General features: G+C 36.0%; 3 protein-coding genes across 4 annotated transcripts in view; all 3 read right to left on the minus strand.

Moving 5' to 3' along the window:
- The window catches only part of LOC139699917 (uncharacterized), a 150,205-nt gene that overhangs the window by 100,371 nt on the left and 22,944 nt on the right, over nt 1–26,890 (minus strand). The window lies entirely within an intron of this gene.
- On the minus strand, nt 6,455–21,750 carry LOC139699905 (zinc finger protein 431-like). Of its 2 annotated transcripts, XM_071598318.1 has the most exons (4): nt 21,670–21,750; nt 18,938–19,061; nt 16,573–16,649; nt 6,455–7,177 (listed from the first exon to the last, which is right to left on the minus strand). In XM_071598318.1, exons 1-4 carry the CDS (start codon nt 21,679–21,681, stop codon nt 6,986–6,988), a joined length of 405 nt encoding a protein of 134 aa, XP_071454419.1. In that variant the 5' UTR covers nt 21,682–21,750; the 3' UTR covers nt 6,455–6,985. The 2 variants fall into 2 exon arrangements, with proteins under 2 accessions (XP_071454419.1, XP_071454418.1); XM_071598317.1 differs by lacking the exon at nt 6,455–7,177 and having other exon boundaries at nt 15,385–16,649.
- LOC139699906 (uncharacterized) lies at nt 21,709–26,377 on the minus strand. Its single transcript, XM_071598319.1, has 3 exons — nt 25,923–26,377; nt 24,998–25,111; nt 21,709–21,810 (listed from the first exon to the last, which is right to left on the minus strand). Exons 1-3 carry the CDS (start codon nt 26,010–26,012, stop codon nt 21,709–21,711), a joined length of 306 nt encoding a protein of 101 aa, XP_071454420.1. The 5' UTR covers nt 26,013–26,377.

The following is a 26,890-nucleotide window of genomic DNA, read 5'->3' on the forward strand; positions in this document are numbered from 1 at the left end:
AGAGGCTTTGATATATTTCAGTCCAAACCACATGGGGTTAATGAAGGAAGTTTTTATCATCGAAACATTTAAAAATTTATTTACCCAAATACTCCTGCTATTAAACCATATGTGTTCACCATTGGTTTCTTTGGCACTAAGCCACCTGATAATATATTGGTAATGTCTGGAATCTGCCAAAACATTGTTTGGGAAATTGCTTTTAAAGGGCTTTTAACAAATGCAGCACTCACCTTGCCTTGAGCTTACCCATCCAAATTTCTTAGGCAAGTTATTTTACAACTTTTCCTTTGCTATCCTTAAGGTCTTACGTATCTCATGCCCCTTTAATCGTCTAATGTCGTACTATTTTGTATATTGTACTGTAGCACTTGATGGCTCTCCATCTTGTGGGTCATCTCAAAGGGATATTAGAATCCTGTTAAATTTCAGCATCTCAGTTTTTATCAGCTGAAATTGAATTAGTCCCCCTATACTTTCATAAACTTCAAGTGAATTTCCTAAGGAATTAATTCATTTAAAAAGAAGAATTTCACTTCTGCAAGAAATTCAAGTTTTTCAATTTAAATCAGAAACACAAAAGACTAGTACTCTTACAATATGTTTAAAAAACTATTTGAGAGAAAAATTTGGAACTTGCCTTTCAAACTAAACAGACATGCATTCAGGAAGGAATCATAAATATATCTCTGATTGAAATTGCATTCGTGTCAAGTTGAGAACTTTTATACTTATCCCTTATTATCATGCCTTTTCATACTCTCAGGAGAATTCTCTACTTAATGAGGATTTTCCTTAGAAAAGCAACTGGATTATGTTACCATCATTGAAAAAACTTAATCCCCAATTCATTAACTCTCTAGTTCACTGAAACTTGATAATAAAAGTTTTAGATTATCTTGCTATAATAATTGAATGTTTTTGTAAAAGATACTTCTGGAAATATACTGTATGAATATAATGACTAAAAAATTTTGCATACATAATAAGAGAATAGGTTACCTCCAGATATGGCCCAAGGAATGGTCCTCAAGGTCATTTTGAATATGGTCTACAAACATGTATGCATTAGTTTATAAACTATTCGATTGTATCTAATTAATAATGCACCTTAATTTGAGGTTATGAGAGAATTTATGTGTTTATATGTTGAGTGCCATTTGAAAAACCGAGATGCGTAATGGGCAAATTTCCTAATTACTAGCTGAACTTTAATCAGTTATTCAGTTACTGGGGTTGAGCAAATAACATGAAAGGTTTTAAAATTCAATCAGAGCAATTAAGGAAATTCTAATGCTAGCGGTAAGATATTACAATACTCATTCTCATTTTTAAAAATTCCTTTTTTTATTGGGTATCCATGCAATAGGAGCCTTACAAAGAGCATATACACAATTTTGAACTTATATATATAGATGTTAAAATGTTTGGTCCAAAGTTGCTTTCTCCAAAAATGGCAGAACTTTTCTACTCTGATATTAATTGAATTTTATTACCTTTTATGTTATTTTCTCAACACCAGTCACTGAGTTACAGACTAAAGTTCAGTAAGTAATTGGGAAATTTGCCCATTATGCATCCTTATTTTTCAAATGGCCCTCCAAAAATTCTCTCAATTCTCTAGAAGTATTTATTAAGGCTTGAAAGGAGCAAAATTTCTATTTTTACACTATTATCATGCATATTTGTTCATACAATATGGTTATATATCCCTCTTTTGGTCATATATTAAACCTAATTGTGTTTTCAGGTTTGGGAATTATTTGCTTATTAAAGTATTAATGGTATCTATCTGGAGATGCAAATACATCAATTGCATAAAAATCTAAATTTTACTAATTTTCTTTAAAAAAGCATTGCAATTTTCCCAGGAAAGCTTGTCCTATACACTATAATATTGTCACTTTTATATGTATTGTATTTAAACAAATTAGCTGAATGCTGGCTTTATACCATTAGGAAAAATTGTCTGAAAAGAAAATCAAGGACTCTCCAGACATCTCATAGAGATGATCAATGTTTCTCTGATGATCTTCACATTTATTTTGTCAACATTTTTTCAGCTGTTGATATTGAATTGGTTATGCCATACTCTTTTAAATATGCAAAGAGAGATATTAGATAAGATATAAGCAGTAAATCTATTAAAATTATAAAAATAAATAAATAACAGAAAATAAAGCCAATAATAATAAATAAAATTACAAATAAATGAAATAATTAGATACCACAAATGGTTAGAAAAATGAAATGGAAGATAGAAAATAAATAATTTACTATCTAGCTTCAATAATATAGCATAGATCCTTGCTAGTCTCAGGCACTCAAACACAATTAATAAAATTAAAAGTGGTATAATAATAAATGAAAATTATTCACACTCCTTAGCTTTGATGTAAAATACAGAATTGACTATTTTTAGTTGCATGCTCTCCCACTCTTTCAGGGCTTACAAGAGGTTTCACTCTGCACCAGGGGCTCACTAATTATACATAGTTATTTAAAATTAAAATAAATGAAAAATTATCACCTACTCTCTAGCTTGGATGTACTATATTGCAATGATCCTTGATAATCACAAGCACTCATATTCAATTAGGGCTTAAAAGAGGTTCCCTTTGCACTAGTTATACATCAGTCACATGTCATATAAGTATAAAAGCAAAATAATAACAAACTCTCTAGCTTGGATGTACAAAGCAGCATTGATCCTTGCTAGTCACATACGCTCATACTCTCTCAAGGGTTACTAGTTTCTCTCTGTGCCAGTGGCCTACAAATCACTCACATGCCTCGATATGCAAAGATGCCATAGCCCTTACAATATTCTTCCACAGATTTGTTGTGGAATATCTTCTGACATTAGTACTGTGACTTTCACTTTGTGGAAGGGTAAGGGGAGGGTTCAGAAGCTCTTGCATAATAATACCTTGGAGGACAGATATTCCAGTCAGAAGAGGAAGTGCAAGGAGCAGTAGCCAGTTGGCTTTATGACACGGCATGAGAAAGGTATGACTCAAGTATTATGAAGCTGCTTACAAGGATAGAAACATGATACAATAATAGTCAAGGCAACTTTAAATTCTCAGGCTTTCTTAAGGTTTATACAAAGTTGAGAATAAATTAGTTTTTCCATGAAGAACAATGCAATACCTTAGTTTTTGAAGGGTCTTTGTAAAATGCAATAAACGTGCATTCCTATAGCTCCTGCATATGCCAAACTATTGATGGATAAACTTAAATATAAGTTCTTTCATGAAAGAGACACTCAAACTGTACTGTCATATATTTTTCTTCTTCCTTTCCACAGTATCTTACAATTCATCTACATCTGACTTAAATATAACTTTCCTAGCTATCAACATTCACACCTAGAAAAATAACTTGACCAAAGTCTGAATGAAACTTGTCAACTATCAACAGTAAATTAATTTCAACTGTAGTCACCCATCACAATCAAAATCGGTAATCTCCTTCTCACTCTGTTTTTGGCTCCTGCTTTTCTTCTCTTCATACGGGTCTGTATCAAGTCCTGTATCTCCTCCTGTTTTTTATGCACTTGTCACTATTACCTGTGTCCCACTTTCACTTACCATTGATTCTCTTGAAGACCACGAGTCTGTTTCCTACTCCTTGGGGTCTAGGGGATCTGAAATTTGAGAAACTCAACAAGGACCCCAGGTTCATTAGCCAACTTGTTCAGATGGTTTAGCACCACACTGAGTAATGGTGCAGGCACAGGCATTTGCTCAGTTGTCAACCCTGAAAGGGCTATACCAGAATCTGCAGTATTCTGGGTATAAGCATTCTATGCTCTTGCTTGTCTGCTGGGCTGTCCTACTGGCTTATATAGCTATTGCGGTGGTGCTTGTACTATAATGGTGGGCTGCAGCTGGATAGTATTTGAAGGCAGCCGCAGCAGGATGTTACCCAATATTTCTTGAAATTGCATGGCTACTTCACAGCCATGTGCTTGGATGAAAGCAAGTACCCAGATTCTATTGTATACTACATGCTTTACTGGGCCTGGGGGTATCATTCAATTGGCCATAATGGCTACCATTAAGTCAAACTCGTGCAATTCATTCCGGGCCAGCTTAGATGAATTCCTGCCATACTTATCTTGATGGCCCAGGGTGAAGACCTCATCATTGTCCTCTGGTGGGATGATCCACGCGGCCAGGCTTGCAGAGCATAGTGCCACGAACATCTTCCCCAGTGTCGGCCTTGGTGCTGGTGGTAGAAGTGTTACTGGTCTTGCTGACTAACCGGGATAGATTTGCAATGTCCTAATGGTCTGCATCTCTTGGGATAAGGACTCAATATATGTCTCCAGGGCTGCAGCCCATGCGGGTGGCTCCTGCTCCCTCATGCTCAGCATTATCTACATGCTCCTTGGTCCAGGAGATGGCAGAGAGAGACTTGGCTGTGGTCGAGATGGGTGTCCAAATTTTGGATGCTTTGTTTGTTGTTGGGTGTGTCTCAGACTGAAGATGGGTGAGGTCAACTGGTTTGACATGTACATGATGGGGTAACCATCATGAACAATGGAGAGATTCCTAGGCACTCTCCCTCTCTGAACCTTTTCGACCAACTGACCAACTAAGGCCTTGTCCCACCTATCTATCCACCCAACTCCTGAATCTGAAGCTGAGCGGACCGGATTTGGGAGCCGTCATCATTACTGCTGAGCATTCAGGAGCAGGAGCCACCCGTAAGGGCCCTAGCCCTGGAGATTCAATATCAGGCCTCATCAGGGTATTGGGGGCCAGTTCCTTTCTGTTCCGGTTAAGCTTTATCAGGAAAACCTGGTACCTAAAAATCACTTTAGATTTAGTGGAGCTGCAGGTGCCCAGAGTGCTTTGCCTGGGAATTGGGCCAGGGACCCTCCGGTCAGCAGTCCAATGCTCTACCTACTGGATTACAGCAACCCACATATACATACATATATATATACATTTATATATATATGTATATATTTATGTGTATTTTCATGTATATGTGTATATATATATATATATATATATATATATATATATATATATATATATATATATATATATATATATATATATATATATATATATATATATATATATATATATATATATATATATATATATATATATATATATATATATATATATATATATATATATATATATATATATATATATATATATATATATATATATATATATATATATATATATATATATATATATATATATATATATATATATATATATATATATTAATATATATGTGTTTATATTTATAAATACACAGATACTTATGATTATTATTGAAACAATGCTTTTTGACCATGCATAAATATACAAAAATACGGATAAAGATATTTCAAGAACAAAGAAAGGATACTTTCATGAGTAATTTTGATGGTAGTCATCAGAAAGTAGTCATTGGGGGAAGAATAAAGACAGTTTTGATAGGGAAATTGTGAGGGGAGATGTTTGTCGAATGGGAAATGGTCAGACAATGATGAGGCAAGTAATATGGTAACTGATCATACACATTCCAGCATTAAGACAAGATGAATTCTTTGTATTGCATTATTGCTTACTTGCATTATTTATTATTTAATGCACTTTTACAAATTCATCCAATTCTTCACAATCTCTCCCTTCCTAGCACTCTCTCCCTGAAATTATAATACAAGCAGCAAGCCAATGGCATTGAACAAATGACAATTAGTCTGCATTACTGTATAGTGCACCAATTCCACCCTTACTCTGTACACTTTCCACAGCCTCAGACAGCATTTATACAATTCTTTTTATACTAGTATAATTTAGGTTAATTTATTATCTATCCTTATGCTTATTTGTACCTAAATCTTAGTATTAATTATCTAACTAATGCCTATCTGAGTTACCTGGTGTTTTTCATGCATACCTATGTCTTTTAGTGACCAAACAAGGAATAAATAATGGCTAATCCTCATTTTAACCTGCAGAACTCAATGTCTTTCTCTATGTGGTGAATTCTTGTGCACAAACTGTAGTCTCGGACCTAATTCACATCTCTAATTTGCCTTACATCTTATTTCAATCTTATATCACTATCGTATGCTACAAATGCTGCCTTATTTACCTGCATGAACTCATTATTTATTATGTCCTGTAAATTTGATAAATCCTATCAATTAATTTCTGCTTATGATTGCTTGGTATATAGATGATGATCAAGGGCGTAGATTCCATGTGCACTTCTACCAATAATAAATTATCATTTGATAGGTTTAAGAATACTTTGCTTTTATCAACATTTTCATTCACTATTTTGTCCATCCTTAAATATAATATCATGAATATCAGGGTTTCATGGCTCATTATTATATAATGCCATGGTTCACCTAAGACATAGCCATAAAGGTTTTGAAATAAATGATTGCAAGTTTAATGACATGTTATTTATATAGAATATTTATTGATTCAAAGGAAAAAAATAAGATTATTTAAGAAATATTGACCTAGAAAATAAGATTATTTACTGGAAAGCCCAGGTTTGAAGAAGGTAGAGGCAAGGGGGTGGGAAGATGTGGGAAAATACTTTTGGGAGGAAATCCAGCTCCTTCCCCCTTCTTCTACACACACAATTTGGAAATACAACTTCTTTAAATGGATTGTATTTCATTTCTTCTTTTCTTTGATTTTAGCCCTATTGTTTCAAGAATCCACTCCAACCGCAAAGGGCAGGGCACACTTCTACCCTTGTCCATCACACCTCTGACTCTGAAGGCATGAGTTCATGCTCCTCAGACTAGCTGACTTCCATCACGGAAGAGTACCTGTTAGCCAAGTGGCTTAAGTCACTAAGTAAGCGGCGTGGATTAAGACAGGATCAGCTGCTGACCCAACTTGAGCGAATTGGTGCCGGGGGTCAATTCATCCCAGGATGCCATCTCATTATTTCCATTGCACCTTGGCTCCTTAACATCAATGACGTCCTACCTGACTGCTGCCTAGTCAGATGGTGCTGCAGCACTGCTGGGGATCCAGCCGGCATTGATCCGGTATGGAGTCACTGAGATGATTCCCACCACCACCATACTGTTCTCCAGCAACTTCCCATTTCTCCTCTCCTCCTCTTCCTCCAACTCGCCCTGCAGGTCTTCAGAGATCTCCTCCGAGATGAATGTCTCTCCAGCTGACTCCTTGATGGAAAGGGCGGGAAAATAGTTTTCAAGGGTGATATCTGTTACCTTTTAAGGATAAGTCAGGTCGGGTGAATGGCAGAGGATGATCAGAGGTATACAGGACTGGATGTGATCTGAAGGCACTCCCTCTCTGACCCTTTTTTACCAACTGACCAACTCAGGCCTCAACTCACCTATATATCCTGACTCCCAAATCTGAGGCTAAGTAGGCATAGGGAGGCAGGACAGTCCAAGAAGGATGGTCAGCCAGATTCTATTCTGAGGGAATGTACCCCCAGGTCACATTCTGTGACCATTCTTTAATTAAGCTCATAAATAGATACAAGATATCATGACACATAAATATAACACATGTTCCCCTAGTCAGGGATGAAATTACAGCTTGATCATCAGGATAAATTATTACATTCGTATCGGGGTCTGCAATGCTGAATGCATGATGGGTCTCCATTTAGGCCACCAAAGCCTCCATAATTGGTCTCTAATGCTCTATGGCCCATATTTCAGTAGTTGAAAGCATCGGGATCACCCAAGCTACCTGGAATAGGGTGTTGTAACTGAACACATCTAAAATGTACTTATAATTGGAATACACTCTTGGCCCCTGCCATTTATTGTCATCCCATAGGCACTCCAGCCACGTGATGTTGCAACTTGCCGTGTCCTGGACTATGAATAGGTGGAGTTTCAAAATGTAGGTTATCCAGGCAATATATGCCACTGCCTTGGGTTTATCCTTTTGTTAGGTTCTCTGGACCACATCAATGATGTATCTGATCTGCTTTAATGTGTACTTTGTCAAGCCAAGCTACATTAAAGCAGTGTCTATATGTAAACCCAGATATTTTATTCTCACTGATGGAATTAACAAGCTTTTTTCAAGATTGACCATTATTCCTAGCTCAACTTGTATGAACTGAACTATTTGTTGCACCAACGTTGTTTGGTCATTATTCAACAGGATTAGCCAATGGTCCAGATATGCTATCATGACTATCTGGAATTTCTTGCATCGTTCACTAATATCTGCCTGCACCCACTGTTGCATAATGGCGGGTGCCAATTGAACACCCATTGGTAGTCTCGTCCAAATTCCTTCTGGTCTTGGTGCATTGACGCCCCTGAAGGATGCGCATCTATATGGGTATCTGCCTAAGGTAAGGAGCGCTTTTTCCTTCTTCTTCTTGCGGTTCTGGTAACAGTGGCTGCTCCCTTGGCTCCTGTTCCTTGTCTGGATCCAAGTTATAATTCTGGCCTTTGTCATTGTCATGCGTTTCATGTGTAAGAAGTTGCGGTGGCAATTGCTAGATGCTTGTCCCTTTCTATGGGTCCATATCAAGTCTACTATCTCTCACTGTGTTTGACACACTTGTCACTACTTCCTGTTTCTCACTTTCAATTACCACTGATTCTCCTGAAGATGAGGAGTCTGCCTCCCACTCCTTGGGGTCTAGGGTCTGTGGAACCTTTGAGGAAATCAACAAGGACCCCAGGTTCATTAGCCATCTTGTTTAGATGGCTTGGCACCACAGAGAGTGATGGCATGGGCACAGGCATTTGCTCAGTTGTCAAACCTGGCAAAGTAGGAACACATGTCCCAGCAGCATCTATTGCCCCGAAAGGGCTGCCCAGATTACTGAGTATAGGCATTCTTGGCTCCTGCCTGTCTGCTGGGCGGTCCTGCTGGCTGGTATTGTTGTCGTGGTGGTGCTTGTACTATAATGGTGAGCTGCGGCTGGATAGTATTCAAGGGCAGCTGCAGCAGGCCATTTTCTGATGGTGTCTGTTTCCCAGAAATGTGCCAGGATGACCACAAGTACCCGGATTCTATTGTATATTACATGTTTAACCAGGTGCAGGAGTATCATTCAATCGGCCAAAGTGGCTACGATTACATCAAACTTGTGGAGGTCATGCCGGGTCAGCTTAGATGAATTCCTGCCATCCTTAACTTGATGGCACAGGGTGGGGACCTAATCATTGTCCTCTAGTAGGGTGGTCCATTTGGCCAGGCATGCAGAGCGTAGTGCCACAAACATCCTCTCCAGTGCAATAATTGGTGCTGGTGATAGCAGTATTATCAGTCTTTCTGACTTACTGGGCTGGATTTGCAATTGCCTAGTGGTCTGCATCTCTTGAGATACGGCCTGAAATTGTGTCTGCAGGGCTGGAGCCCATGCGGGTGATCCTTCTCCCCCATTCTCAGCATTGGTGACATGTTCCTTGGTTCAGGAGATGGCAGAGACATGCTTGGCTGTGGATGAGATGTGTGTCCAACTTCTGGATGCTTTGCTTGTCGCCAGATATGTCTCGGACTGAAGACCAGTGAGGTCAATTGGTTTGACATGTGCACCATGGGTGGGGTACCCACCACTAACAATGGAGAGATCTGGAGGCACTCTGTCTCTCTGAACCTTTTTGACCAAATGACCAACTCAGGCAACCCCTATCATTGTCAGCCCTTGCGGGCGCACATTAAACCGTACCGGTGGGCGATACCCACCTTTACCGGTCATTTTACATAAATAAAACCCTTGGCATTGCAAAAACCTGACAATAGTATGCGTGTATGTTTGTGGGAAACGAGAAACTTAATACAAAGTGTAACAGGACTGTTACACCCTAACAAAATACAATCTAAGGTGAACGAGCCGACAGGAAACGGCTCGTGAATAAGACTAAACTAAAAACTAGGCAGGGGAGAATACATGTCGGGGAAACATCGATGGAATTAACACAGGGAAGCATTACATAACCAGAAGGGAAACAAAACAATAGAAAAAAAAGAAAAAAGTGGCGAAGGGAGTGCCGTACATTCTAAGAGCAGACATAGGAAAGACTCATAGGCGAGTAATATCTTTAGGCAGTGTATATGTATGCTTTCGGTTGACATTGTAATCCCAAATTGACGTTAGGAGCGGATTGCCCGTTGCTTTCAGGCGCGAATGAAATTTGGATACTTGCGTACGAATGAAATCCGCGACGGATGGGATTCCGTGGGCGGCAAGGACATCGGACATGCGCGTCCTGCGGCTAATGTGCAATAATCCGCGGATTGATTTATTTTGAATGATTTCCAGGTGGCGCCATGTTGTTTTACGATTGGCGAAGATGGAGCTTGCGTATAGGAATTTGGGGCGAATTATCGCCTTGTAAAGGCGCATTCGGTCCTTGTGATTGAGCGACGACGTCGTCAAGGTGAGGCAGGACAGCTTGTTCCTTGCGACAATCGCCGACGTACGGCAATGGGCCAGATGAGGTCGGAATGTCAGTTTTTCGTCGAGAACGACGCCAAGGAAGCGGTGCGTGGAAGCTCTAGGAATCACATGTTTTTGGAGCGTAATAGGAATGTGAGGAGTGCGTTTACGTCATCGGGCGAAATGGACGTGTGTGCTTTTGTCGGCGTTTATTGTAATTTTCCATGTGGACGTCAACTTGTGCAGTTTCCGTAGGTGAGTGTTGATGCGCCGAATGTTTGCCGATCGAAAACGAGACGAAGCAGCTATAGCCGTGTCGTCTGCGTACATGTAGAGTGACGTGTGGGGCGTGGACGGTATATCATTGACGAATAAATTGAATAAGAAAGGGCTTATAAGGGAGCCCTATGGAACGCCGGCGGCGGCGATTGTCTCACCTATACATATCCACTTGGTCCCCAAATCTGAGGCTAAGCAGACTGGATTTGGGAGCCCCATCATAACCACTGAGCATTAGGGAGCAGGAGCCAACCACATAGGCTCTAGCCATGTGGCACGTCTTCTCCAATGCCATTATTTGCACTGGCGGTAGCAGTGTTATCAGTGTTGCTGACTTACTGGGCTGGATTAGCAATTGCATAATGCTATGCATCTCTTGAGATAAGGCCTGAAATTGTGTCTATATATATGTATATATTTATGTGTATTTTCATATATATATATACATACTTATATAATTATCTTTGGAACACAATGCTCCATGACCATGGATAAATGTATAAAAAGTATGGAACAAGATATTACAAGAACAAAGAAAGGATACTTACGTGAGTAATTTTGATGATAGCCATCAGAAAGTAGTCATTGGGGGAAAAATGAAGACAGTTTTGGTATGGGAATTGTGAGGGGAGAAGATCTGTTTGTCCAACAGGAAATTGACAAAGTGGTCAGAGGGGATTGCTAAGTGGTGACTGAAATTAGACATGATTCAATCTTGGAGGTTTAAATGACTGGAGCACCCAGATATGTGCCATCTCATGCGTGTAAGTTTATGCATGTGTTAGTATGTCTTCATGAGTGTGCGTTATTATATGTATTGAGTGTGTGTGCTAGTATTACTGTTACTATGTGCTTTTAGCCACATAGAGGTATGTTTTCGGTAGTTTTGTTGTGCATATATATGCATATAATCTCATCTGTTACTGTATTTTTGATACTTATTTTTGTATATTTTAGTATTTCCCATCTACCCTAAAATTTTTAAGCATTTTAATCTTTTAACAATGTTTTTAACTCTTTGATAGTTAAGAGATTTGAGAGAAAATGCTGATTACATTGCCTTGTGAAAACATTGCCTTATATTACAGCTATATTGTAACCATGAAATTGCTGAAATAAACTGTAGTCCATAATTTAATGCCTGGTTATGTTTAAATTTTATAATAAGTAATACAATTCAAGTAATATTAGGATATAAAATTTTTGAAGCCACCAGCCATTTTTGAATAGGAAAATTTTGCACAGAACTTTTCAATTGCTATTTATTCAACTTAAAATTCTATGTAGACTTTTTTTTTACCGATCCTCTTTTACACTTACCTCATTTAATCAAGGCTTTACTCTTAATGAGAATAAGTACCCTAAATACATGCCTGGCTGGTATTACAGCTGTTCTGAAACAACTGCTTGGCGAAACAAACTTAAGTCCACATTTTAATGACTGTTGGTGTTGACATAACATAAAAGTAATACAAGTCAAGTCAAATGAGCATATAAAATCAGTATTGCCATTTTTGAGGGAGAAATTTTGCACTAAACTCTTCAATTCTTATTTATATAACATCTAAGTTATATGCATACTCTGTATAGGGCTCCTAAATCCCAGTTGCCATATTTGATCAATACCTCTTTCTAAATAAGCATTATAATGGTAATTGGAGACCCCTATCATATAAATTTTATCAGTCGTATTGTTTTCAAAAGAAATTTTATTTAAAGCTGGTTTCAACTGTCAACTTGAATTATTCTATTAATTTATGAAGGCAGCAATGTATTTTGAATGAGTTGGCCCTTAAGTATATAATTTGAACATTCTTAAAATATTTAAGATAGATTTCCAGTACCTACAATTCCTATAAAGATTTATTGTATCTTAAGTTTGCCAAATTTAAAACTATTTAATGGGTCACATTTTTAAAAGAGCTTTTCTGCTCATCAGTTTTCTCTAGGAAGCTAATTGGATCTGTTGAAATGTATGTGTAATTGGATATAAAAAGGGTAGGCTGATAACTTCCTTGTAGAAAAGAGAGAATAAACTTCAGAAACATTCCTGGTGACATACCTCCTCATCTCTCATTTGTAGGTTTGAGGTCATGTCATTTGTTCAGTATATTTTAAGAAATGCAAATATTTGGACCTGTATTAGTGCTTTAGAAATAGAAGTTAAACAGGGTGCTGCTATGGAATTTAAGTGATGCATATAATTTCTTAATTAGGGTTGAGCTGTTACTTCACTGAGGTTGTACGAATACAGCTGCTTTAATGAGGAAAAACCTCATTAAGATAAAGAAACTTCTAACAGTATGAAATGGAATGATACAAGTGGGTAAGGTTAAATGCTCTGTACCAGGCCCATAGTTCATATTCCTAAATGAGAAAAATTTAGGATTTCTGTCTGGATATGTCCTTAGACCAGTTTCAACTTAATCTTTAAAAGTAGTTTGTTTAGACCTTTTGTTGCAGTATATTGCTTATATGTTTCCTGTTGAAATAAATAAACTAAAATTTCTTGCAGCCCTAGAATTCCTCAATATGGATTCATTTTTTACTGAGGAAATTAATTCAAAGTTAACTAAATGTACAAGGACTCTACTCCTTCAAAATAAACCATTAAAAAGTAGGAAGCACAATTAAAACATGATCTTATATCCCTTGGAAATGATCCACCTGAAGGATGGCCATAAAGTGAAGCAACTCATTGCACATTGAATGGCCATGAGTGTATTGTAAGAAAAGGTGGAAAAAATATTCTGCTAAGAATGAGGGATGGAAAATCTCTGGGCCAGGTGAGTGCTGCATTTGTGGAAAGCCATAAACAAGAAAATGTTCAAACATATTTAGCAGCAATGCTTCAATCAATTCAAGAGAAAACTGACCCATTTTTCCCTATGAATTATCACAATATATGAGAAATGGCTAGCAACATTACAAACAAGAAACAAAACATCCATCAAAGCATTGGATGAAAGCCAGAGTTTTACTGCCAAAGATACCCAAGTAGAAAAATCAGGTTTGGCAAAGCGCCTTTATATCCAAACCCACCCGGAACCCAAAATTCTGAATGTCTAGATAAGTGAACCTTCTAGGTAGTCCCTCCTATTTCCCCTTCCTCCATCAAGAGATGGTACTCATGACAGAAATACTACAATGTCACTTTATCCTGAAGGCAACTTCCACAGAAGGTAACAGTGTTCCAATGCCTATTTTGGCGCAGAGCCAGATCCTTTAGTCCTAACATCCCACCCACTTTCTTTATGATGAAGTCAGTTATACATTCCCCAGAGTTGCACAGAAAACTGGGGAATGCAATTGCAGTGTTCTATTCTTGACATACAATAGAACTTACGTAGCCTTAATACACCTTAATTTCTTCCCAACTAAATGCTGTGTGACTAAAGATGGATATCAGCTAAGTGCAAAACATTTTTGTTGCAAAATTTCAACTGATTCAAGAGGAAGCAAATCTTTTTTGTGCTACAATTTAATGCCATTAATGAGGTATTGGTCCAGCACAAAATGCATCAAAACAGCAGATAAAGCAGGTTTTGGAAGTCTGTGGTTTAGCAGTAAAGAAACCAAAGTGAAATGCTTCTAGTTTGGCAAAGGGAATTTATATCCAAACCCAGTTATTCAAACACTTATAATGAATAATTTCTATAATATTCTCCATGGACCACTTTTCTCCATTAAGCAGCAGCAGTTTCAGGAGAAATATGAGGTAATCTAGCTCAAAATGTCTAGATAGGTAAAACTTCCCATAGACCTCCCCTATTTCCAGCTCTTCCATAAATACAGGGTGTTCCGGACTGTCATACCTCAACTTCTAATCACTTTTTTGTGCATAACCAGGTACTCCAAACTCTTAAAATCCTAAAGATGAAGTCTGCAATGCAATCCCCAAGATCTTCCACCAAGAACCAGGGAATACCTTCACAGCATTCCAGTATTAACATAGTGGCATCTATGTAAATATACCTTTACTTCTTCCTAACCAAATGCTGTGTGATAAAGACATGCCTTGTTTCATCTTACTTTCACAGGCATCATGGAACAATTCATTCTTCACCAATAAACATTCGTCAACAAACCATGCCCAACTTTACATATTTTTTCTTCAGCAACAGTCTAAACATGTAAACCCTGCTCACCTTAGGCTTTCCACACTTACTCTAAAGAGAAAACATACACTCCAATGTCCTATGAACAATATAATTTCTTTTTTCTCTTGCACAACCAACTTTGCATTATCTTTATCCTCAAGGAAATTAAAAGCAGGTATATTTCCAAGCAAAAAGGCAAGACGCAAGTATTTTGCCTTGTACAAACTGAACTTAGTAGATAGTACAGAAATGAACTTATTGATAACAATCCTAGCATGATTGATGGACAAAAGCCTTAAAATTGATTTAACGTTTAGAAGATCCAAAAATTGAAAAAATGATAGGTATGTTTGAGTTAATGATGAATTAGAAGATTAACACGTAAAAAATTATGAAATTTTTATTCTTACAGGTTGAAAATGTTTCTGTTTAGATTAATGTTATCAAGATGTCTATAATTATGCAGAGATTTTCAGCTTTAAGTTATAATTTATGTTTTACAATTGGTTTTTTCAGAGTGCAAGGGAATATTTGGGAAGAGTTAAGGAATAACAAATAATCCTCAAGAGTGTAATGCACTTCAATTTTATGTAGCCTAAGCACTCTTCTGTTCACAATGCTCCAGGTAATGAATGATTATTGACATATCTTACATTTTTATGATCATTTTGCAGTGTGTCATCATGTGTGACATTAGATGACTACGCTGAACGAATGCCTTTGAACACATGTTGCACTTGTGAGGCTTTTCTCCAGTGTGTGTGAACATGTGCCTCTTTAGATGATTACTAAGAATGAATGCTTTTGAACACAGGCTGCACGTGTGTGGCTTTTCTCCAGTGTGTGTCATTATGTGTGCCTTCAGTTCGCCACTCCGGGTGAATGCCTTTGAACAGATGTTGCACTTGTGTGGCTTTTCCCCAGTGTGTGTTAACATGTGCCTCTTTAGATGATTACTCAGAATGAATGCTTTTGAACACAGGCCGCATGTGTGTGGCTTTTCACCAGTGTGTGTTTTTATGTGTGACTTTAGATTACCTCTGTAAGTGAATGCTTTTGAACAGACTTTGCACTTGTGTGGCTTTTCACCAGTGTGTATTATCATGTGTGAAATTAGATGACTATGCCTTTTGAATGATTTTAAACACACCCGGCACTTGTGCGGCTCTTCGCCAGTGTGTGTCATCATGTGGCCCTTTAGAGAACTTCTTGCTGCAAATGCTTTAGAACAAATATGACACTTGTGTGGTTTTTCGGCAGTGTGTGTCATCTTGTGTGACTTTAGATTACTTCTCAGAGCGAATGATTTTAGACAGATATCGCAAGTGTGTGGCTTTTCACCAGTATGTGTCAACATATGATGCTTTAGACAACTACTCGTAGCAAATGGTTTAGAACATATATTACACTTGTGTGGTTTTTCACCAGTGTGTGTTCGCATGTGCCTTTTTAAGTGACTATTGGCAATAAATGTTTTGGAACAGATCTCACATCTGTGTGGCCTTTCTACAGCATGTGTCAACATGTGCCTCTGTAAAAGTATCTTTCCAGCTAACACTTTTAAACACAATGAACATTGGAATGGCCTTTCCCCAGTGTGCGTTGACATGTGAATTTTGAGTTTAGTGAAACTTAGAAAGTTTTTGGAGCAGAAATCACATTGGTGCTTCTTAAGAGCATGCACTAATTTGATATGACTTGCAAGGTCATCTTTTCTCTTAAATACCTCCAAACAAACATCACACTTGAATTGCATCACCTTGTTAAGGTGCACATGCATTACATGATCTCTGAGAAGGTCCCTTTGTTCAAATACCTTGGAGCATTTTTCACACACATGCAGTTGAGTAGATGAAGCATTTTCTCCCGATTCATCCTGTTTTTGGTGTTTATCTGAAAGATTTGAAGTATAAATAGATATTCACTAAAAAGGTGCTTACGTTTAAACAATCATACATCTACTCTTGCCTGTACATACTCATCAGTCTAACTATGTATGTTAGCAATGTCAGTTGCAATAAAATCTCAGGAACAAAGCATCTGTCATCACCTACTACTGACCTGAATAAGGCCTTTTAGCACTTTTTGTTTTACCTTCATCAGTGTCAAAGTGCTTCTTTTTTGAGCCTGGGAAACGTAAATAAGTTACAGGAAGCTAGATCCAGTGAGTGAAGATGGAGTGAACATATGATGTCATGCTCTTATTTTTCAAAAACTGCATCACAAAGAGGGCAGTATGACAATTTGGCAGTGACCAGGTATGCAAATCTTTTTTTTTCATATGCAAATCTTCAGAAGAAATCCATAACTTTGCATATCATGTCTTGAGCAAGATAAATGTTTTGGCTGCCAATTTACCCAACAGGAAATAAAATTTATTGTAGTGTTTTGCTCTGGAAATTTGCCAAAATCAAAAAAAAATTGTTCCATTGACACGGCTGGTTTTGACTACTGAAGCCATTTTTTTCTAATACTTTCCTCCTCCTTTGGGTATCTGCAAAATTTTACCCTTTTTGTTAATATGTCAATTGCTTAATTCACCTAGTATGCTTATCCAATGAGCACCTAATCCTTTATAAGTACATAATGTATGTATTAAAAGTCACTCACAGCATCTTCTAATTCTGACCAATAAATGAGAGATAAAAATTATGTCATTTTGCTTAATTATGTTTTTTTGCTTATTTTGTAACATAAAGTCTACTTTTTTCTTGGCTAAATTATATGAATCACTGAATTATTTAGTAGCAAATTATTTTGGCAACTTATTTTAACATCATATAATTAACTCTTTATTCATTTATCAGAAGAAATTTAATGAAACTTTATTTTAATTTCTGTAAAAAAGTAATAGGTCAAACTTTAAAACCAAATTTTTGCTGAATAAAAAGGTGTCCTGCATATGTCTTAGCTTATCTTGATAACATATTGACAAGATCAATTGAGGCAGTGCTGTGTAATGACCTTCTTAAATTCAATTATTCCAAAAAATCAATTTTCTCTACTTCTGATATGATTTCATTTAATGACTTTTTTTTACTAACTTTTGCCGACTGAAAATAAAAAAAATACCAAATTTCGGCAAAGTTGTATCAAGTTGACCAAGACGATTGTCTATTTGCCATATCAACATATCTCATGAGGACCTTGGGGTAAATTTAAAAAATTAGAAGGCACAAAACTAACTCTTATCTGGGGTTTGTAGATTTTCATGGCATTCAGATGAAAGATTCCCCATTCTCAGGATGACACCATGTAGGTTGTTTTTCTGACAATAGTTTTGCCTGTTTCAATGAGCATCTCCAGGTTGAAGTAAACCAGGTAAGATCACTTTGACCTGAAGATGCTCATTGAAACAGGCAAAACTGTTGTCAGAAAAATAACCTATATGGTGACATCCCTAGTATGGAATTTAACTCTCATCTTAATGTTTCATTAAAACCATTGTGCAGACATCACAATTACGGTATAATTCTTGGCATGTTCATTTTCAAAAAGGTACATACTTCTATCAAGTGCTTTCATAAGAAATTGAAGGTTTCTCCAATTCCGATGGAAACTGAATGAATTAGAACAGCAGGAAACTAATATTAAGAATGAAATTATGGGGCAACTAGAAAAAATTAAATTATTCCTATCCTGTTGTTTCAAACAAAAGCAACAAATACTTTACTAAGAAATAATAGGCATGGTAAATCAAAGAAAATAGTTTAACTGTAAATAATGGAAATGTAAAAACAACAAATGAATGGCATTGTCACCTTTCACATGATATTTAGATCTTACTTAGGATAAAACATAAGATAATGAAAGGAAAAAGGGTTGTGTTTGGTTATATCATTTATAATTCTAAACTGATAATATCTAAAATCAGAATAATCAAGCAAAATTAAGAAATGGCTTGAAAACATAGCAAGATTAATTAAAGATCTAGTCTGCTTAGCTATTTAAATAATACTAAATACATTAATAAATAATTGCAAAAATGATGATAACATTATCATCTTTTTTGCAGTTTAATATAATATTTTAAATGGCCTTTCAGTTATTTTTAAAACAATTTTTAAAAGGTAATGCAGTTTTTCACAATCCATTATAAGAACTGCAAGGGTTAATCACCAATCACCAACACCAGAAATAAGCTAAGATGAAGTGATAGCACAGTCCTTAGCTTCCCTTACCTTGTTCCTGCAACACCTCCCCTCCCAGTCTTACTTTTATCTGAGGTATATCAGCATCACATTCATCCTTGATCTCCACTTCCTCCTCAGAGGGCATATTTACTTCTGCATTTGCCAAATGATCCTGCAAGATCAAGGAAAAAATATTACAGATTTTCAGGATATGCATGAACAATGTTTTAAAAACATGTTATTTTAAAAATTAGGATTAAAAAATTGTTAACTTGTACACATTATATTTATATAATAAAAATAGTATTTTAGCTGATACCTCTCCAAAAAAAATATTTTTCTTCTAACAATTGACTTGCATAGGTTAAGATGAGACGATTGATATATGCAGAGATTATGAAAGACTTGCTGGGAAGTTGTGTCAGCCTGTTCTGTTAAGAAATACAAAAGAAGTAACCGCTTACAACTCTACACAGTAAAAAACTTCAAACCTCTTCCTTTAAAAAAATAAAATGTGAGGAAAATGCCTCTTGAGACTTGGCCTTAGCCCTATTGAACAGATATTAAGAACCCATCAACTGAGGTTGTGCACTTTGCCAACTAGTGCTAACTTCATAGGCATTAGAATTTTGTTTAGGTAGTCAGCAGTTAAGTTAGATTATGGATGGACATAACTACCAAATAGGTATTTTTGCAACTGCTAACAAAACAAAATCAAGTAACAAACTTTACATTATCTCAGTCTTCATCTCTGAGTACTTTTTCCCTTTATCCAATCCAAAATTCCTATCTTGTTCCTGCCCTTTCCTTATTTGACTAACATTCTCCCTTCTATTACAGTTTTTAGCCTCCTATTGCCAGTCAATATGGCTTTCCTCCAATTTTTCCTGCCTTCATAGGATTTTTGGACAAACCTATACCTTTGCCCACAATGTCTAGCACTTCCTGATTTGTTTTCTTTTTGGTCAATTACATTTTCTCTATCTTTTTACATACCCTCATTTCAAAAGCCTTCAATCTACTTCTCTAAATGTCCTATACCAAATTTGAACAAGTCTTTTCTTTACATCCTTACTCCACATCCCTGTCATTAACTCCTTCCTTGTTATTTCCTCATTTCCTAGTGCAGGTTTTCTCCTTACCTCACTGCTGCATTGACAGTATTGGTACTGAACACAATCTAGATCTGTAAAATCTAGTTTTTGCCGTACTTTTTTTTCTTTTCTTAAAAATTCTAAAATCTTTTTTCATTAATGTTGATTCTTATTCCATAGCTATGATATAATTGACAACCCTGCCTTACATCTCTTCCTAGCCCTGGCCAACATGACCATCCGTTCTTCACTTACACCTTCCAAGTCTGAGATATATGCAGGTTAATGATTAGCCTCCTGTTCATTCTATCTTTTCTTATTTTCCACATTTACTCACTACTTCATCCCAATTCACTCTATCATATGAGCTATTGAAATCAAAAACAGATACCATGTTGGCCTAAGTTCTTTAACAGACAGTTTTTCACATTATTCCTTTCAATTCTCTTGGATCTTTTCTATATCAGCTATAATCTCACACAACTTATCTTTAATTGCTAGAATAGATCTTTCCTTCTTACTTTCTGATAATGATTTAACCTTCTTAAATAGTACTCTAACTTGGCCTTCCTTCTGCGGACTTATTATATTCTTGCATAATCCTGAGAACCCTCATTTTATATGCTACCAATAATTCAGAGCACCAATTACCTACAAATATAATTAGAAGAGTCAACCCCAGCCATACTATTATAAATGGGCAAAGGATGGATGAGGGAAATTAGAAGTAGCAGTAAATCAATAAAAATTATAAAAATAAATAAATATCCGAAAATAAAACCAATAATTAATATGATAAAAAAACAATAATAATTGAAATAATTAGATACCCCAAACGGTTAGAACAATAACATGGAAGACTGCAAAAAAATAATGTACCATCTAGCTTGGACTATATAGCATTGATCCTTGCTGGTCTGAAGCACTCAAACACAAGTAATAAAATAAAAATTATTATAACAATAAATGAAAATTAATAATGCACTCTCTAGCTTGGACGTACTATGCAGAATTAATCCATGCTTGTCGCTTGCACTCCCACTCTCCCAGGGCTTATGAGAGGTTTCCTACTGCGTCAGGGGCCAACTAATCACACATAGTGAAATAAAATTTAAAATTATAAAGAAATGAAAAATAATCATGCCTCGGATGTACTAAATCGAAAGTATCCTTGCCATTCTCAACCACTCACATTATATCAGGGCTTACAAAAGATTCCCTCTGTGCCAGTGACTCATCAGTCATACATAATAAAAAAATAAAAACAAAATAAGTATAAACTCTCTAGCTTGGATATAGTAAGCAGCATCGATCCTTGCTAGTCACATGGACTCCCATGCTATCAATGCTTACAAGAGGTTTCCTTCTACGTCAGGGGCCAACCAATCTTACATAATGAAATAAAATTATTATAAATGAAATATAATCATGCACCCTTTAGTTTGGATATCTAACCTTGATCCTTGCTAGTCTCAAGCACTAAGATTCAATCATGGCTTACAAGAGATTCCCTCTACGCCAGTGGCCTATCAGTCACACATAACATAATAATAAAAGCAAAGTAATCACACACTCTCTAGCTGGGATGTACTAAGCAGCATTGATCCCTGCTAGAGGCATACACTCATACTCTATCAGGGCACACATGAGGTTTTTACCCACGCCAGTGGCCTGCTGAACACTCACTTGATTGGGCATGCAAAGCTGCCTTAATCCTTGCAAAACTCACTCACAGGTGTACCATTGAATCTCTTCTGATGTTAGACCTTTGACTTGCAATTTGTGGAAGGGTAAGGGGAGTGCCCAGAAGTTCTTGCATAGTAAGACCTTGGGAGACAGATATTCAAGTCAGATAAGGAAGTGCAAGATGCAGTAGCCAGTTGGCTTTATGATGCGGCATGAGAAAGGCATGACTCCGGTATTATAAAGGTGCTTACAAGGATAAAAAACATGATTGATTGTCAAGGAAACTTTAAAACTTCAGGCTTTCTTAAGGTTTATACAAAGTTGAGAATAAATTTGTTTTTCCATTAAAAATAATGCAAGACCTTACTTTTTGAAGTGACTTTGTAAAATGCAGTTAATGCGCATGACTATAGCTTCTGCATATGCCAATCTATTAATGGATAAACTTGAAAATAAGTTCTATCATCAAAGAAACACTCAAACGGTACTGAAATGTCTTCTTCTTTATCCTCTCCACAGTATTTTTCATTTAATCTACATCTGACTCAAATATAACTTTCCAAGCTATCAACATTCATCCCTAGAAAAATAATTTTAATAGTCTGAATGAAACTTACCAACTATCAACAAGAAATTTATTTCTACTGCGCCTACCCATTACAAAGAAAATCCTTCATCTCCTTTTCACTGCCTTTGGCTTCTATTTCTACAAGAAAAATCCCTCCCAATAAAAATACACTGGCCAGCTACTTGATTGTCTCAGCAAAAGTGGGCAACCTGAAAAACTGCTGAGTGGTAAAATTCTCAAACCTTCAACCTTACACATTCCTTTTCCTAAACCAAACTGCCTGAAAAGCCGTAACCTTATCATAATTTCTTTATCCAAAAACCATAAAATGAAGCAATGGACGAACTTTTCTCTATAAATAATATTCAGTGCACATATGTTTTATTACCACATTTTCCTTCTATTTTCAATGCCCATGATATTTGCTGGACATTTGCATCTTCAAGTCCACCCACAAGCAGTTTCTTCTAAGCCCCTTTTGGCAGATCTAACAGCACATGCTGCAAATGCTGCCATTTTTTCAAACCCTTTGACTTGATTACTACCAAATTGCAACCTGACATCACTCAATGAAACACCCTTTCCCTTTCATCATAACGAATACTATTCTACCAAAACCATTACAATCCTTAACTATCCCATCCTTAATCACCCTGCACACACAACCAATCTTTTGATGACCACTTCTCCATAAAAGTGATTGAAAACCTATCAAAACCAGCAGGTACAAGACAGGTAAGAACTGAGAGATGGGGCATATCTGAGTGTTCCTCTCATTAAAGGCATCCAAGCCTCACAAAGCCCACTGAATGTATATAGCAAATATAATATGTAAATAGGTGACTACAAATAAGACATTTATGTGTTATAAAAAGAACAAATAAAATGATTTGTACCTAGGGGTGCTAAAATGAATAAAGAGAAGGATAAACTAAGTAATTCCAGCAAAAACCCAGAATTGCAAATTGTATCAGAACATTGCATCCAGGCTTATCAGCTGCAGAGTAACAGAACATCTTATCAAAAACAGCATCTCCACAATTCTGATTCACCCTTTTATTCTTTGCATGGCACAAACTGTCCATTTCCTGTTCTTAAAATGAAATCCTGCCTTTTGCTCAATTCTAATACATGTCATGCCACACAATAGCCATTATCTACCCTAACACTTGAATTTGCTATAGAATCCTGGTCACACCTTATCTTGTCTTAAAAAATTGACTAATCACTACATTAATCTATATGAATACACCCCACCTTATTTGAATAATCTCCATGATTCTGACATCTCATTTAAGTCCTTCCTTGGCAAAAGCTATGCATTTCCTGTCCTTGAAATAAAATCCGGCTTAAATGGACACCATTATATGGCTCTTTAAGTTTCATAAAAGTATTTTTCATTCAAATTCCTAATTACCTTCTTAAATCAATCTACCAGGGCACCTTCGAACCGTAGAACATCTGCTTAAAAGTTTTTTCATCCAAAATGGATATCAATCTATTTCAAGGCATTTTATCATGCATTACAAAAATTTAATTTTACAAAATTAATCCCAACAATTTTTTCGCAAAACTTCTACCTGCCATGCTATACAATAGCCATTACCTATTCTAACAGTTTACTTTGCTTTATAATCCTGGGCATGCCTTATCTCATCCTAAGAAATAAATCTCTATTTTCACTCATTTGAATACATGACTCATATCATGAGCAATGATTCAAAGCTTTTGCCTTTTTCATCAGAAAGGAATTACATATATGGACTATCACAAAAATGCTATAACTTGACACCACCTGCACCACAAAAACATTAACTGAGCCCTTACTGTAATTTATGGCCTGCCTATTACATCAGTCAATGAAACATCACCCTTTCCTTCTTCATCATAACCAATACTATTCTACCAAAACCATTACAATCCTTAACTATCGCATCCTTAATCACCCTGCCAACCAATACCAATCTTTTGATGAGACCACTTCTCTGTTAAAGTGACTGAAAATCTTTCAAAACCTTTTAAAAAGCACATAGCAGACAGGTAATGAATGAGAGGGCATCCAAGCCTCACAAAGCCTACTGAATGAATATAGCAAATAAAATATGCAAATAGGTGACTACAAATAATAAATTCCTGTGTCAGGGAAAGAACAAATAAAATGATATGCACGTAGGGGTGCTAAAATGAATAAAGAGAAGGATAAACTAAGTAATTCCAGCAAATACAAAGAATTTGAAGTTGTATCAGAACATTTCATCCAAGCCTATCAGCTGCAGAGTAACAGAACATCTAAAAAGCATCTTCATAATTCTGATTAATCTCTACAGTCTTCACCTGGCACAAACTTTCTATTTCCTGTTCTTAAAATTAAATACCGCCACAATTTTCACACAAACCTAATACATGTCATGCTTCATAATGGCCATTATCTATTCTAACACTTTAATTTGATATTAGAATCCTGGACATACCTTATATCCTCTTTAAAACTGACAAATCACTACATTCACTTGTTTAAATGCACCACCTATATCATGGGCAGTAATTCAATGCTATTGTCTTTTTCATTGGTGAGGAATTACAATAAAGCTATATAACCAAAAACATAAGTCTTGTTCAGAGACACTAATATGGTTTAATTAAATATATAGCATTACATTTACAGCATTAAAAATAAACATTTGTTCCTCTCATGGTTATCATGATTTGAAAAATTAAGCATAAGTCATTATAGCAGAAAAGCTCTAATTTTTCTCTCACCTCAAGAGAAGTCCCTTCCTGAATTTCAATAATATGGTCCACTTCCTCCTTGCTAGCTGGAATTTCAATGACCTCTGACTCTTCAACATCAATCTCCTCCTTTTTCACTGTGATCTACAAATATTTGTTAAAAAAGTTGAACAGTAATAAAAAAATATGACTAGACTGTTGCCAGTTTCAACATTTAGGTACGAGAATTTTGGAAAGACATTGTGTAACAATGATAATTTATATTAGGTTATCATTGGTCATATATGAAGTGAAAATGTAAATCTCAGACATTCCACAATGACTAAATGCACGTTGTTCTGCTATCAGGAATCATTCAAAATAATATGTTTTGAACAAATGACCCTATAACTTTTAGATGCTAGTAATTTTCTTAGTAATTTGTATGTTTACCGAAGATTAAATGAAAAAACTACCATTGGGACAATGTTTACGTAAATGAAATATTTTCGTATAAAAATTCACCTTTTAAAAACTAATACATTAATGAATATGAGAGAGGGGTAAACATACCCAAATACAGAGGAATTACTTTGGCAATGCATTGGAAATGATTGAATTTATATCTAATTATGTATACAAAGCATAAAAAATGAATGCTTAGATATAATGATGAAATATACCATAATTGTAATCAGAATAAAACGCATCAAAGAAAGCCACTACTCTTACGCATGCTCTTTAATAAACAATTCAGTATTCAATTTTTTCCTATGTATACAATATTCGCAATTTTTAAGTCATTTCCGTATTTGCCATTTGGTCATTAAACCTTTAGGCATTTCTACATTAGGGAGGAAATACATTTAATATGAACACTTTTCAATCAATCAATTTACTTTACTTTCCCTATCCCATACTGTTATCAAGGACATTGCTCACTATGAACATTATGAAATAAAAACACAAAACTCACCTTTTCGGAGCTAATATTTCCCTCTTCCTGTTTGCATTCCGTTTGCCTCTCCAATATAAGACTGTTATCGTTGCATTGCTGCTTGAACATATAGAAATCGGTCAGTATTTTAAAGCACTGATAGCAAATATACCACGGGTTGATTCTATCAATCACTACCTACGAAAACAAGATTATAAAGGTAATAAACCCCACACATCATCCCTCAACGGAACTCTATTTATGTACTACTACTCTACTCTGACCCAAAACCGGGAAACTTTCGTGGCAAAATTACGATAAAAGCGTCTTGATGAAAAAGTAAACACGTAAATGATGGCCTACTTTCAATTCCAATAACTCTTCTATTGCTTCCCGCACCAACTGCTCAGCATCGTCGTTTTCACTAAAAATATTTGTCAACCGACCACCACGGCCAAGACATAATCTACACTTTAAACTTTCTTGTCGTGGCATCTTCGTAGCACTTAAAACCGTCAACATTAAAAACACGTAATCAATAGATTCCAAAATGGCCGACTACGTATCGATGAGTCGTTCGTTCTGAATCGATTCCGAAGTGGGAGTTTGAGAATCGTTCTAGTTTTGTATTGCCCAAAGTGATCACCAAATTCAAATACATTTCCACTTCTTAAAATTATTTCACCTCTCACATAATTGAGTGTAATCATTTTTATCAAAAAAAATTGTCGAAATAGTAAGAGTTTAAAATAGTATTTGGTTACCTAAAAGTTACATTTAAAAAATAATATTATATTGTCCGAATCATAAGAGTATACTTTATTTATTATTTATACGTTGACCAAATAAGTTTAATCCTTTTAAAGTGAAGTTTTAATAAGACAGCTGAGTTTTCGGATAAAACATTTTCCTAAAAGCGTCACTATTCAGAGTGAAAAAATTATTCATGAACTCATTTATGGCATAAATTACTTTTAATGTGTTGATGAACCAAGCACGAATTACTT

Source organism: Hetaerina americana, unplaced genomic scaffold (assembly GCF_022747635.1).
Source record: "Hetaerina americana unplaced genomic scaffold, ioHetAmer1.1.p SCAF_98, whole genome shotgun sequence".
NCBI lineage: Eukaryota > Metazoa > Arthropoda > Insecta > Odonata > Calopterygidae > Hetaerina > Hetaerina americana.